The 14,596-nt window shown below is 38.3% G+C and overlaps 1 gene segment (V, D, J or C); it reads right to left on the bottom strand.

The window, feature by feature from the left end:
• The window catches only part of LOC131536956 (Ig mu chain C region membrane-bound form-like), a 105,913-nt gene that overhangs the window by 10,645 nt on the left and 80,672 nt on the right, over positions 1-14,596 (bottom strand). Inside the window, 1 exon segment of the C gene segment in view lies at positions 2,364-2,379. Within this exon segment, the coding sequence occupies positions 2,364-2,379 (16 nt within the window).

The following is a 14,596-nucleotide window of genomic DNA, read 5'->3' as shown; positions in this document are numbered from 1 at the left end:
TTGCATTTCGTTTGAATTTAATGTTTTTTTCTTTGAAATAACTAGGTTTCTTCTTAGTTTTTTTCTTATACATTTACATTTTACATTACATTTAGCAGACACTTTTATCCAAAGTGACTTACAGTGCATTCAGGATACACATTTATCAGTATGTGTGTTCCCTGGGAATTGAACCCACAACCTTTTGCGCTGCTAACGCAATGCTCTACCACTGAGCCACAGGAACCTCTTATCAGTTATGTTTATTAGGGTTGTATGTTATATCTAATGTTGTTAAATTAATGTTTATTTCAGTTTAATGAGTCTCACCATGATGGTGTTTAGTGCTTGTGTGAATGACACCTTCTATATATGTTATTATTTAAAATCTGTTTGTGATGGGCTTTGGTTCTTCATGTGACTTTTTCATCACCACCTGCATTTGGCGGTTATCAGTGTAATACAAAGGTACAAAACAGATTTCAGTACTTCAATAGGTTGGTATATTAACATTATATCAGTTAATGAAATTACGGTATTTAACTGTAAATGTAAGTTAAAACCATAAAACCTAAAATGTTACTACCGTATATTTTACGGTAGAATTCCGGCAACCACAGCTGCTGTTTTTTTTTACTGTAAATGTTACAGACTTTTTTTTACAGTGTACATTCATGTTTGAGATGAGAACATAATTATATTGTGCAAAGTCTAAGCGAAATTCAGCATGGTCATCAAAATTTTATATGATTTGATCACGTTGCAAGAAATTGTTCAAATACACTGCCTGGCCAAAGAAAACTCATCATTTGGATTTAAAGCAAATACTTAAGATTTTAGGATTTAATTATTTTTGCAGTGATTAATATGTTTCTGGCATGTTGTTTGTTTAGCAACAATTCTCTTAACCCTAACTGCAGCTTTTTATTTCTCAGACAATCATGTTGGAAACGTACCCATATATATTCCAGGATGACAATGACAAGATTCATCAGGCTCAAACTGTGAAAGACTGATTCAGCGTGCATGAGAAATCATTTTCATACATGAATTGGTCACCACAGATTCCTGATCTTAACCCCATTGAAAGCTTTATGATGTGCTGGAGTAGAAAAATTACACAATCTAAATATAAAAAATAAATCATAATCAAAAATAAAAGTTAACATGGCTAAATTATGTTTGGATATATAATTAAACGTACTCTAACATGCACATTAAACATGTACTCTTTACTTAATTAAAATTGCATCTGATTAACACTAAATAATATTATTTGAACTATAATGAGAAAGGACACTGTGCACCTGAACAAATTATGTGGAACCAGTGGCCAGAATTCAGTTGATTAAATCAACAACAACAAAAATGTCTGTGTTTTATGGGAGTTTATGAAGTGAAATGTTTCATTGTGCCCACCCCATGCACAGTGATACATGCATCCTCAAATACTCCTTGTGCTTTACACACAGCAGCACAATTTCCTTCTGCTGCAGGATCTTCTAAAGAATATTTTTAGCTGTGTAATGCCAAACATTCTTTTGAAACTACTGAAGTTTGTGTGTCTGTGTGTGATGTTTCTAATAGTGTGATCAAGAATAACGTTCAATGGTTAGATTTTAAGTGAAACTGTTGATTGACAGGAAATAGGACGGAGTATTAGGAAAAGATGCATTAAAATACACACAATAAATGCAATAATATTCACAACATGCAAAAAAATACACAGAATTGTCAAAGTGTACAAAAAAGTGAATCTTCATATCATAGTTAGGTTTCCCCCCTTAACATTGTTGTACATTATTGTAATTTAATATCTATTATAAAGCCCTTATTTTACTCTTTGTGTGTGAGTGTGTGTGTGTGTGTGTACCTGTTTTTCTACTCAGGTGGGGACTTAAACCTGCATACACACAGACTCATGGGGACTCCTGTCACGGTGGAGACCTAAATTGAGGTCCTCACGGGTAAACAAGCTAATAAATCACACAGAATGAAGTTTTTTGCAAATCTAAAAATGCAGAAAGTTTCCTGTAAGGGGTAGGTTTAGGTGTAGGGTTGGTGTGGGGCAATAGAATATACGGTCTGTACAGTAGAAAAAGCATTACGCCTATGGAGAGTCCCCACAAGGATAGTGTGTGAGATATAAAAACTGCAAAATGGCTACAGATGGGGGCAGTTTGTGTCATACTTTAGTGTAGTCTATATAGTAATAAATACAGATTTTAATCTGCTCCTTTTGATTATTTCACTGTATGAAGTCTTAAGGTGAAAAATGTTGACAGAGAAAATCTATTTAAGCTGTACATTATAGATTCACTACTGTGATCATTAATTTACAGATGCTTCTGAGCTTTTTGTAATGGGTTGAAATACTGTGCCCCAGCTACTCCCGTAATACACAGACAGACAGTCCATAACAAAAACAAAGACCCTGGTATCAGAACACACACATTTATCTGACTTTTAGATCAATGACTTTAGGATCACTACATTTTCATTCTGACTTCTCAGTGCCACTATTTAGTAATATGCCTAAAAAAGCAGGTTTAAAAAATGTGGGTATAATTTCAAATTAAAACAAACAAATGAGTAAAAAAAAAAAAAAAAACGAACACAAAAAAACATACTGTACATACATAAATACAGAAAATATTCTAAACCATAATTGATATTCTGCACTATAAACGTTTGTTGAGGACTGCTTTAAGAAGTCAGTTTTAGTACTTTTAACTGACTGAAAGAGCTGCTCTACTGAAAATACTAAAATAATACATTTGTAATCAACTTACATACATTCATGTTTGAGATGAGAACATAATTATATTGTGCAAAGTCTAAGCGAAATTCAGCATGGTCATCAAAATTTTATATGATTTGATCACGTTGCAAGAAATTGTTCAAATACACTGCCTGGCCAAAGAAAACTCATCATTTGGATTTAAAGCAAATACTTAAGATTTTAGGATTTAATTATTTTTGCAGCGATTAATATGTTTCTGGCATGTTGTTTGTTTAGCAACTATTATCGTAACCCTAAATAATACAGTGTGTAGCTTTTTATTTCTCAGACAATCATGTTGAAAACATACCCATATATATTCCTGGATGACAATGACACGATTCATCAGGCTCAAACTGTGAAAGACTGATTCAGCGTGCATGAGAAATCATTTTCATACATGAATTGGTCACCACAGATTCCTGATCTTAACCCCATTGAAAGCTTTATGATGTGCTGGAGTAGAAAAATAACACAATCTAAATATAAAAAATAAATCATAATCAAAAATAAAAGTTATTATGGCTAAATTATGTTGGGATATATAATTAAACGTACTCTAACATGCACATTAAACATGTACTCTTTACTTAATTAAAATTGCATCTGATTAACACTAAATAATATTATTTAAACTATAATGAGAAAGGACACTGTGCACCTGAACAAATTATGTGGAACAGTGGCCAGAATTCAGTTGATTAAATCAACAACAACAAAAATGTCTGTGTTTTATGGGAGTTTATGAAGTGAAATGTTTCATTGTGCCCACCCCATGCACAGTGATACATGCATCCTCAAATACTCCTTGTGCTTTACACACAGCAGCACAATTTCCTTCTGCTGCAGGTTCTTCTAAAGAATATTTTTAGCTGTGTAATGCCAAACATTCTTTTGAAACTACTGAAGTTTGTGTGTCTGTGTGTGATGTTTCTAATAGTGTGATCAAGAATAACGTTCAATGGTTAGATTTTAAGTGAAACTGTTGATTGACAGGAAATAGGACGGAGTATTAGGAAAAGATGCATTAAAATACACACAATAAATGCAATAATATTCACAACATGCAAAAAAATACACAGAATTGTCACAGTGTACAAAAAAGTGAATCTTCATATCATAGTTAGGTTTCCCCCCTTAACATTGTTGTACATTATTGTAATTTAATATCTATTATAAAGCCCTTATTTTACTCTTTGTGTGTGAGTGTGTGTGTGTGTGTCTATCTGTTTTTCTATTCAGGTGGGGACTTAAACCTGCATACACACAGACTCATGGGGACTCGTGTCACGGTGGAGACCTAAATTGAGGTCCTCACGGGTAAACAAGCTAATAAATCACACAGAATGAAGTTTTTTGAAAATCTAAAAATGCAGAAAGTTTCCTGTAAGGGGTAGGTTTAGGTGTAGGGTTGGTGTGGGGCGATAGAATATACGGTCTGTACAGTAGAAAAAGCATTACGCCTATGGAGAGTCCCCACAAGGATAGTGTGTGAGATATAAAAACTGCAAAATGGCTACAGATGGGGGCAGTTTGTGTCATACTTTAGTGTAGTCTATATAGTAATAAATACAGATTTTAATCTGCTCCTTTTGATTATTTCACTTCATGAAGTCTTGAGGTGAAAAATGATGACAGAGAAAATCTATTTAAGCTGCACATTATAGATTCACTACTGGGATCATTAATTTACAGATGCTTCTGAGCTTTTTGTAATGGGTTGAAATACTGTGCCCCACCCCCCCAGTATACACAGACAGACAGTCCATAACAAAAACAAAGACCCTGGTATCAGAGCACACACATTTATCTGACTTTTAGATCAATGACTTTAGGATCACTACATTGTCATTCTGACTTCTCAGTGCCACTATTTAGTAATATGCCTAAAAATGCAGGTTTAAAAAATGTGGGTATAATTTCAAATTAAAACAAACAAATGAGTAAAAAAAAAAAAAAAAAAAACGAACACAAAAAACATACTGTACATACATAAATACAGGAAATATTCTAAACCATAATTGATATTCTGCACTATAAACGTTTGTTGAGGACTGCTTTAAGAAGTCAGTTTTAGTACTTTTAACTGACTGAAAGAGCTGCTCTGCTGAAAATACTAAAACAATACATTTGTAATCAACTTACATACATTCATGTTTGAGATGAGAACATAATTATATTGTGCAAAGTCTAAGCGAAATTCAGCATGGTCATCAAAATTTTATATGATTTGATCACATTGCATGAAATTGTTCAAATACACTGCCTGGCCAAAGAAAACTCATCATTTGGATTTAAAGCAAATACTTAAGATTTTAGGATTGAATTATTTTTTGCAGAGATTAATATGTTTCTGGCATGTTGTATGTTTGACAACAATTCTCTTAACCCTAACTGATACAGTGTGTAGCTTTTTATTTCTCAGACAATCATGTTGGAAGACGGATTCCAGTATGAAAGAGTGATTCAGGGAGAATGGTTCGACTCTCCTAATGTCAATGAAAACTTAAACAGAGCATGCAATATTTAAAATTCATCTGATTAAACTATGTGAATACATACTGTAAACCCAAACAAATTATGTGGAACCAAGGTCCATAATTCAACTGAGCAAAAAACCAACAACAACAACAAAAATGTCCGTGTTTTATTGGGGTTTATGAGGTGAAATGTTTCACTGTGGCCACTCCATGCACAGTGATACATGCTTAAACAAATACTCCGCATGCAACAAGCTTTACACACAGCAGCACATTTTCCTTCTGCTGCAGGTTCTTTCAAAGCATTTAAATGCATAGTTTAGCTGTGTAATGTCATACATTTATTTAAATTACAAATGTAGCCAATGTTATGCAGTGGATCATTACAGATTAAAACGTTAACCAGTTTTAGACTGGGACTGAGGTTTTTGCATAGCTTTTATCACCGTGGCCGCTGTATTGCACAGTGATCCGAACAATAGCAAATACATGACACCTAGGCCTACTTCATAGACTGATAGATTGAGATTTTTCAATGTTAATATAAGCACAGTCAACTATAGTAGATTCTACATTAACCATACAAGGAATAAACATCATAGAATTACTGAATTCTATTGAACATTTCGATCCACGATCTGAAAAACACGTTAGGCCTATATATTTAATAATAGGCTATAATGCCCGCTAAATGTCATACTGATAAATAAGCTAATCAGTAGGCTATGTTTGCAGAGTCAGAAATATATTGTTCTATTAGAAAAAAAAACTTAAAAAAATAAATAAAATAATTCGCTTTGCTTAATGAATGTTTCAGCTCCTTCTGATTTCGTGAACTAGATATTTCATTTAGTCTCTCGGGTCTCATGGAGTTTATGTACAGGTGTAAATCAGCGTGGTTGTAGTTATCACAGTAGCATAAAGCTAGACAATAACTGATGATCTACTTCTAGTGTTTATAAAGCAGAGTAAGAGGGAAAATTCTGATTTTTCAAGAAATTATTGTAAAGGTGTTTCAAACAACAAATAATCCAACATGCAGAAAAGCATATATTGAGCTTTATGGAGCATTAAAATGATCAATGACAAATAAAAATATACGCTAAAGATTGTACTTACGGAGACCAATTTCTAGCCAATTTTTCCACGAATTTTTCATACTTTATTAAATGACAGTAATATTCCAGAAACTCTTGAAAATTTCTTGCATTTTCAAAAAATAAAATAAATAAAATAAATATATATATATATATATATATATATATATATATATATATATATATATATATATATATATATATATATATATATATATATAAATTAATTGCTGAGAGATGCATTTCAGACGGTTCCATAATCCGAAATTTAAATATCGAAATCGCATCAAAAGTGTATTAGCAGGCTATTGGGGAAGACAGAGCAAGACGTTTCGGGATGACCAATGGTGATTCTACTGCCTTTTAGCTCCGCCTACTGGCGCGTCACGGTACTGGACTATTTAGCATTGAAATCACTTCAGTCTATATTGAAACGTGTGTTGTCTCCTGCCAGTGGCAGCTGTCATTTTGTGAGAATATGGACGATTGCTTTTAATATATAGCCTGTTGAAAACGCTTGCGCGGTGTATACACCTATTAACAATCATTTATATGATATGCCTATAATGCATCCATAAAAACATATTAAACATCTCAGTAGTTCAAACACCATAATAAACCACAGCCTTTATATAGCCATATTAATAAATTCACATTAATTACACCCATACTGGAATGTAGCACTTTTAAATATATTGAAATATATTTTGAGAATACATTTTAAAAATACATAAAACATAAAATGTAATAATTGTTCATGATACATGTGTAAATATGTGTACGAAAAAATATGTTCTATATATATATGCCTTAGTTTTTAATCAATGTTTTTCGGTGTTATTTCTACACCACGTTTACCATTTCTAAAGCTATTATATTATATTATATTATATTATATATTATATTATATTATATTATATTATATTATATTATATTATATTATATTATATTATATTATATTATATTATATTATATTTACGTAAATTCTGCGTGACTTCTACGTGCTTTAAGACGCGCGCGCTGACTGAACTGGAGCTGAGGAAGTCACCATGGAAATGGGGCGGCAGCTGAACTGTCAAGCTCGCAGCAACTCCGTCTCTCACTGTTTTTTTCACTAATTTCAGGTAAGTTTAGTCTCTAAAATTACACAAATAGTACATACAAGCGTTCGTGACACTTTCTTTCATGTAAATGACACGCTTCCGTTGAATATTTACTTTATAGAAATGGTCTAGTGTCTTCGGAAAAAGTCCGTTAGCATCTCAACCGTAAGCTAACAATACGAGCTAGGTTAACTATAGACTTGAGCTCTTGTTTCTGAAAGTTTGGGCTTTTATTGTCATCTTATGTGTAGATGAGCGTTTTTTTATATAAAGGTTTTGCTGGCAATTTGTCAATTGTTGAATGAAAGTATGATACCCAATAGCACATACATTACACTTTCCTTCCTCCCTAGATTAATCATACTAGGAAATAAGAAATGCATAACTACAACTTACTCCTTAACATTTACAGTTAACCTGAACAATGTTGCTAACTACAACTAAACTACAAATGAAGCCTTTTGGGAGGTTTTCTACATCTCTCAGGATAACGTCTCTGTGAACCTGGTTGAGGTTCAGGTGTAACTGGAATCGTCACATCTGGTTTATCATTGTGCGGTTCAGACTCGTTCACGTTAACTGAGGTAGGAGGGGCAGTCTCAACAGCATCATTGTCCTTGTCATCTGAATCAGGGACATTGTCAGGTGAATCAGGAACAGATAACGGTGAGGATTTTGTCTGACGATCCATCAGCTGATCTGCATGGCGTCTCCATGTGTTATCTCCAACCTTTACTGTGTACATCAAGGGTCCAGTTCTGGTGGTGATAGTACCTGGTTGCCACTTTTCCAGTCTGTATTCGCGAGCTAAGACCTCTTGTCCCACTTGGAAATTTCTGGTTGGTCTGTCCTTCATGTGCACAAATAGTTTGTTTTCTACATCACGTCGAACATCAGGTTTGATGAGATCCAAGCGAGATCTTAAATTTCTCTTGAAGTAGTTCCAGTAAATTCCACCGATACCACAAAAAATTCTGGCATCGGTATCGGCGAGTACTTGAACCCATGTACCGATCCGATACCATTTTTAAACAAGACCTATAGTTATGCGCGCTAGCTTTGCTTAACGCTGCAAATCGGAAATCAATTCTTCTTCGCTGCTCAGAATGCAAACACAGGAAGTTGTGCTGTGTTGCCACACAAGCAACCACTATTTAGAGCAGCGAAGAAGAAATACAAACGTGCTAGCACATTGCTAGTAAGTTAAATCACTCGCATATGCGACTAAATCTTCACACTGGGCGACTAAATGATGTCTAATATTAGCCACTGGCTAATAAATGATCAGATTTTACTGGGAGGCTATGTATAAGTTTAGCACAGATATATTGTCACTCGCTGAACACTCTGAGCGCTTCAGAGTTTCTCTGTCCGTCAAGCGATCTATTTTTCAGTTCATCTGAATGAATGCGCAGCTGTATTTGACGTACCGTAAGCTCTAGTGTGAAGCGCACGACTCGCCGTCGCTTTGCTTTTTTCTTCACACGCAGAGAGAGAGAGGGAGCGAGGGAGTCTTACATGTAGCGCGTCAATTCTGCATGGTATTCTGCATGGTTTTGACCAAAAAAGCACCACCACCGGTCCTAAATTCAGTTAAAATTACTCACCAGACTATCTATCTATCTATCTATCTATCTATCTATCTATCTATCTATGGTGAAGCACATCCTAAAATAATTGTATCAATTCATACAGGGCTAGTAGTACATACAACTGTATAACCAGATACACACCCGGGTATCGGATCAGTACTCGGTATCGGCCGATACCCTGAGCCTAGGTATCGGAATCGGTATCGGGAAGGGAAAAAGGGTATCGGAACATCATCTCTAGAGTCCTTGAATGGTCCAGCAAAGTCGACGTGCACTCTTTGCCACGGTGTTGACGGCCATTCCCAGGGGTGCAAGGGAGCTAATGGTGGAGAGTTCTGGAGACAATTTGGAGGGAATGACGACTCGTAATCAACACATTAGAGTTCCTTGACACACAGAAAGCTGTTCTCTCCTCGCTGAGAATGCTGGATACAGTGAGTTCCCATGTGTTTGCCATCCATGTACTGTGATATCATAGACCTTAGACAATGTTGGGTCATTACGGGTTTCTCTCTGAATAGTGGCATTCATCACTGGAAACTGACTCACGATTGAGGTGTGAAACACGTCAGCTGGATCCATTGCCTTTGACTCTACAGTCAACTTCAGTGGAAGACGCGACAAGCCGTCTGCGTTATCGTGTAGTTTGGTGCCTTTTGTACTCAATATCATATTGGTGAGCACCCAAGAAGAGTGACCAACACTGCAGCCGTGCCGAGGCCATCGCTGAGACACCCTTCCGAATGTTGAAGACCGAGACCAAGGGCTGATGATCTGTGATCAGGGTAAACCGCTGACCATACAGATAATGGTGGAATTTTTTTACACCCCTATACGAGTCTATTTGGGCATAGTTACATTCTGCTGTCGTTATGGCTCTAGATGCGAAGGCTATCGATTTTTCAGTGCCATCTGGGAACTTGTGTGACAGCACTGCGCCAATTCCATATGGTGACGCATCACACACCAGCCTGATGTGCAAAGATGGGTTGAAGTGTGTCAGCACTACATCAGATGTTATGAGCCTTTTAGTCTTCTGGAAAGCTTGCTCACAGCTGTCTGACCATTTCCACTGTGTCCTTGTTTGCAACAGTGCATTCAAAGGATGTAGTACAGTGGAGAGGTTTGGAAGAAATTTGTGGTAATAGTTCACAAGTCCGAGATATGATCGGAGTTGAGACACGTTCTGTGATTGTGGTGCATTTAACACAGCTTCAATTTTGTCCTGTGGCTTGTGCAGACCATATTTGTCTATCACATGACCACAGTAAGAAATCCGAGACTTAAAGAACTCACATTTTTCTTTGTTGGCTCTTAGTCCATACTCACACAATCTCATTAGCACCCGTTGCAAGTTTCGGAGGTGATCTGTATCATCCTTCCCCGTTACAATGATATCCTCCAGGTAACACTGCGTCCCAGGGATACCCTGCAACACCTGGTCCATCGCTCTCTGCCACAAAGCAGGGGCTGAGGCAATTCCAAAAACAAGACGGTTGTACTGACAGAGCCCTTTATGTGTGTTGATGGTCAAGAATTTCTTGAATTGCTCATCCATCTCCATTTGGAGGTAAGCTTGGGCCTCTTCGGTGCCTCTTCAAGATGGCGCCGCTGATGGCAGCCATGGTTTGTCGCTGCTTGGTACTTGTTCTTTTTTTGTTTGTTTGTACTGTCTTAAGCAACTTTTTCCCGATCAGCTTTACTAGAAACGAACTCCTGGACATCAGAAATGGCACACCAAATAACTTTCTGCCTACATTTGAGCATTCAGACCTTTTACTGGACATTTTAATCGGAGGAGCTGCGTTCCTATACAAGCGCTCCAGGCGACGCAAGCGAGGGAAGCGCGCCGGCGCGCTCGTGAAACTCCGACAGCGCGGGTTTAGGACTCCGCTGCCGAGCATTCATCTGGCGAATCTCCGCTCCCTGGCAAATAAATCAGACGAACTACGACTCCTCACCCGCACAAACAAGGACTTTTTAAACTCCGCTGCGCTTTGCTTCACGGAAACCTGGCTGAACGGAGCCATCCCGGACAGCGCACTTCATCTAACGGGCTTCCAGCTGTTCAGAGCAGACCGCGTCACAGAGTCCTCGGGGAAAACGAGAGGCGGTGGATTATGTTTTTATATCAATGAACTGGTGTACAGACGTGACAGTTTTAAAGAAGATGTGCTGCCCAAATTTGGAAGCTCTCTTTATTAACTGCAAGCCTTTTTATTCACCGCGGGAGTTTTCCTCGTTTATTCTGGTGAGTGTGTACATTCCTCCGCTAGAACTGCTGGCCGATCAAATCACACACACAGAGCAGCGTTATCCGGACTCTTTCATTATCATTCTCGGTGATTTTAATAAAGCTAATCTCACCCGTGAACTGCCTAAATACAGACAGCACATCACATGCCCCAGCAGAGACAGAAATATACTGGACCACTGCTACACTGTCTTAAAGGATGCATATCACTCTGTTCCCCGTGCAGCGCTGGGACTCTCTGATCACTGTTTGGTTCATCTTCTACCAGCTTACAGGCAGAAACTCAAATCTGCAGTAAAAACTGTAAAGAGATGGACTTCTGAAGCAGAGCAGGTTTTACAGGCCTGCTTCGAACTTACTGATTGGAGTGTTTTTGAGGCTGCAGCTACTGATCTGGACGAGCTTACTGACACCGTGACGTCCTACATCAGTTTCTGTGAGGACATGTGTGTACCCACCAGGACTTATTTAACATTTAACAATGACAAACCTTGGCTCAGTGCAAAACTCAAACAGCTTCGCCAGGCCAAAGAGGACGCCTACAGGAGTGGGGACAAAGCCTTGTACAAACAGGCCAAATACACACTGAATAGAGAGATAAGAGTGGCAAAATTAAACTACTCTGGAAAGCTAAAAAAACAGCTTTCAAGCAATGATTCTACATCAGTGTGGAAAGGCCTGAAAGCCTCACTGTAGCCTCACTGGCTACAAGACCCCATCCCCCAGCACTGAGGCCAATCAACAACTGGCTGAAGACCTGAACGAGTTCTACTGCAGTTTTGAAAAGACTGGTCTGACACCCCACACCCGCTCCGACCGTCTCACAGCACAGCCATCAATACCCTCACCCTCCCTCCCCCCTACTGTTTCTCAGCCTGCACTCAAGATCTGTGAAGATGATGTATGCAAAGTCTTCAGAAAGCAGAAGATAAGGAAAGCCAAAGGCCCAGACGGTGTCTCTCCAGCATGCCTCAAAGCCTGTGCTGTCCAGCTATCATCCATCTTCACATTGATCTTCAACAGATCACTAGAGCTGTGTGTAGTCCCCTCCTGCTTCAAATGTTCCACCATCATCCCTGTACCCAAGAAACCAAAAATCACAGGACTTAATGACTACAGACATGTTGCTTTAACATCTGGAGCTCCTCAGGGCTGCATTCTCTCCCCACTACTCTTCTCCCTCTACACAAATGACTGCACCTCTAAAGACCCCTCTGTCAAACTCCTGAAGTTTGCAGATGACATCGGCCTCATCCAGGACGGCGACGAGTCTGCTTACAGACAGGAGGTTAAGGAGCTGGCTGTCTGGTGCAGTCACAACAACCTGGAGCTAAACATGCTCAAAACTGTGGAGATGATCGTGGACTTCAGGTGAAACCCCCCTGCTCTCCCCCCTCTCACCATCATGAACAGCACTGTGGCTGCAGTGGAGTCATTCAGGTTCCTGGGCACCACCATCTCTCAGGACCTGAAGTGGGACAATCACATTGACTCCATCGTGAAAAAGGCCCAGCAGAGGTTGTACTTCCTTCGTCAGCTGAAAAAGTTCAACCTACCACAGGAGCTGCTGAAACAGTTTTACTCAGCTGTTATTGAGTCGGTTCTGTGCTCCTCTATATCTGTATGGTTTGGGTCAGCCAGCAAATCAGATTTAAGAAGACTTCAGCAGACTGTTAGGACAGCAGAAAAGATCATTGGTGTGCACCTGCCTAGCCTTCAGGACAACTCCAGGGTGAAGAAACGGGCAGGTAACATCATCAAAGGCCCCTCTCACCCCGGACACAAGCTGTTTGCACTTCTCCCTTCAGCCAGACGCTACAGATCTCTGTGCACTAGAACATCTAGGCATAAAAACAGTTTTTTCCCCCATGCCATCTCCAGCTTAAATAGCTAACATATGGATCATTACCTGTGTTCTGTAATTCATTTTGTAATTCATTCTCCGTCTTTAATTATTGCCTCTTTCTCAAGTATTATGTAAATAAATATACATATCTGTTTATTTATACAGCTGTATATAGAGTAAATAATGCACAAATCTGTACATAAATCTACTGTTCCAGATTCATACTTATTATTATTATTATTATTTTTATCTATTGTTAAGTCTTACTATTTCAATGTTTTTTCTGTTCTAATGTCAGATGTGTATGTATGTATGTATGTACCAGGAGAACCTTAAAAAAACCCACAACAAATTCCTCGTGTGTTTGCACACACCTGGCGAATAAAGCTAATTCTGATTCTGATTCTGATTCTGAGTAAATTTTTGAGAAGTGTTCTCCACCGGACAAGGAAGCAAAAATGTCTTCAATACATGGCAGGGGATACTGTATTGCATGAAGCGCTGGATTAATGGTCACTTTAAAATCCCCGCAAATACGCACATCTCCTGCCTTCCCCTTTTTGATCACTGGGACTATAGGTGTTGCCCATTCACTCCATTCGACCTTTGTCAGAATTCCCATTTTTTCCAAATTATCCAGCTCTGCCTCCACCTTGGGACGAATTGCATACGGAACTGTGCAACTTTAAAGCATTTTGGAGAAGTTTCTTCTTTCAACTCCTGATTCGCTTTTAGTCCCTTAAGTGTTCCTATTCCTTTCTGAAACACGGGTTCTGCATTTTCTATAATTTGCGATAAGAGTTTTTTGTGTCTCTTTGTTTGTGACTTGCTGGGACATATCCAGGCTTTTTATTGTGTGCCAGTCCAGAGGTATTTTCCTCAGCCACTCACGTCCGAACAATGCAGGCCCTCCGTTTTCCAACACATACAAGTTCAATTGTTGCTGATTTTCTTTGTACTTCACAGTTACTGGTAATTTCCCTTTCGGAGACACTTTTTCGCTTGTATATGTCTTTAATATCACTGATGTGCTTTGCAGTGGTATTTTTGAGAACAGTCGCTGGTAATCAGCTGCTGGGATGACCGATAAGGCCTGATACTTCTGGTGTAAGCCAAATAACCCTTCGATCTGTCTCCTTAATATTGTACAGGTTCAAACATGAAAGATCATCCGTACCTGAACTTGTGTTTGCTTCATTTTGCTTCATCTGTCTGTCCGTTTTGCATACACGTTCGATGTGCCCCTTTTTATGGCATTTCCTGCACTCTTTATCCTTGAACCAGCAGTCATTCGCATCATGAGACATTTTTCCGCAGCGATAACATTTTTGTTTTCTTTTTCCGATTTCGGTGACAGCTTATTTGTTGCACATTCCACTGATTTTTGTTGCTATTCCAATGCATCTTTTGCTGCAGTCTCCATGGATATTGCTATGTTCAGTGCACGATCAAGTGTCAAGTCT

The sequence above is a fragment of the Onychostoma macrolepis genome, chromosome 03 (genome assembly GCF_012432095.1).
Source record: "Onychostoma macrolepis isolate SWU-2019 chromosome 03, ASM1243209v1, whole genome shotgun sequence".
In the NCBI taxonomy this organism is placed as follows: Eukaryota; Metazoa; Chordata; class Actinopteri; order Cypriniformes; family Cyprinidae; genus Onychostoma; species Onychostoma macrolepis.
This window is presented reverse-complemented; position numbering and strand designations above follow the sequence as displayed.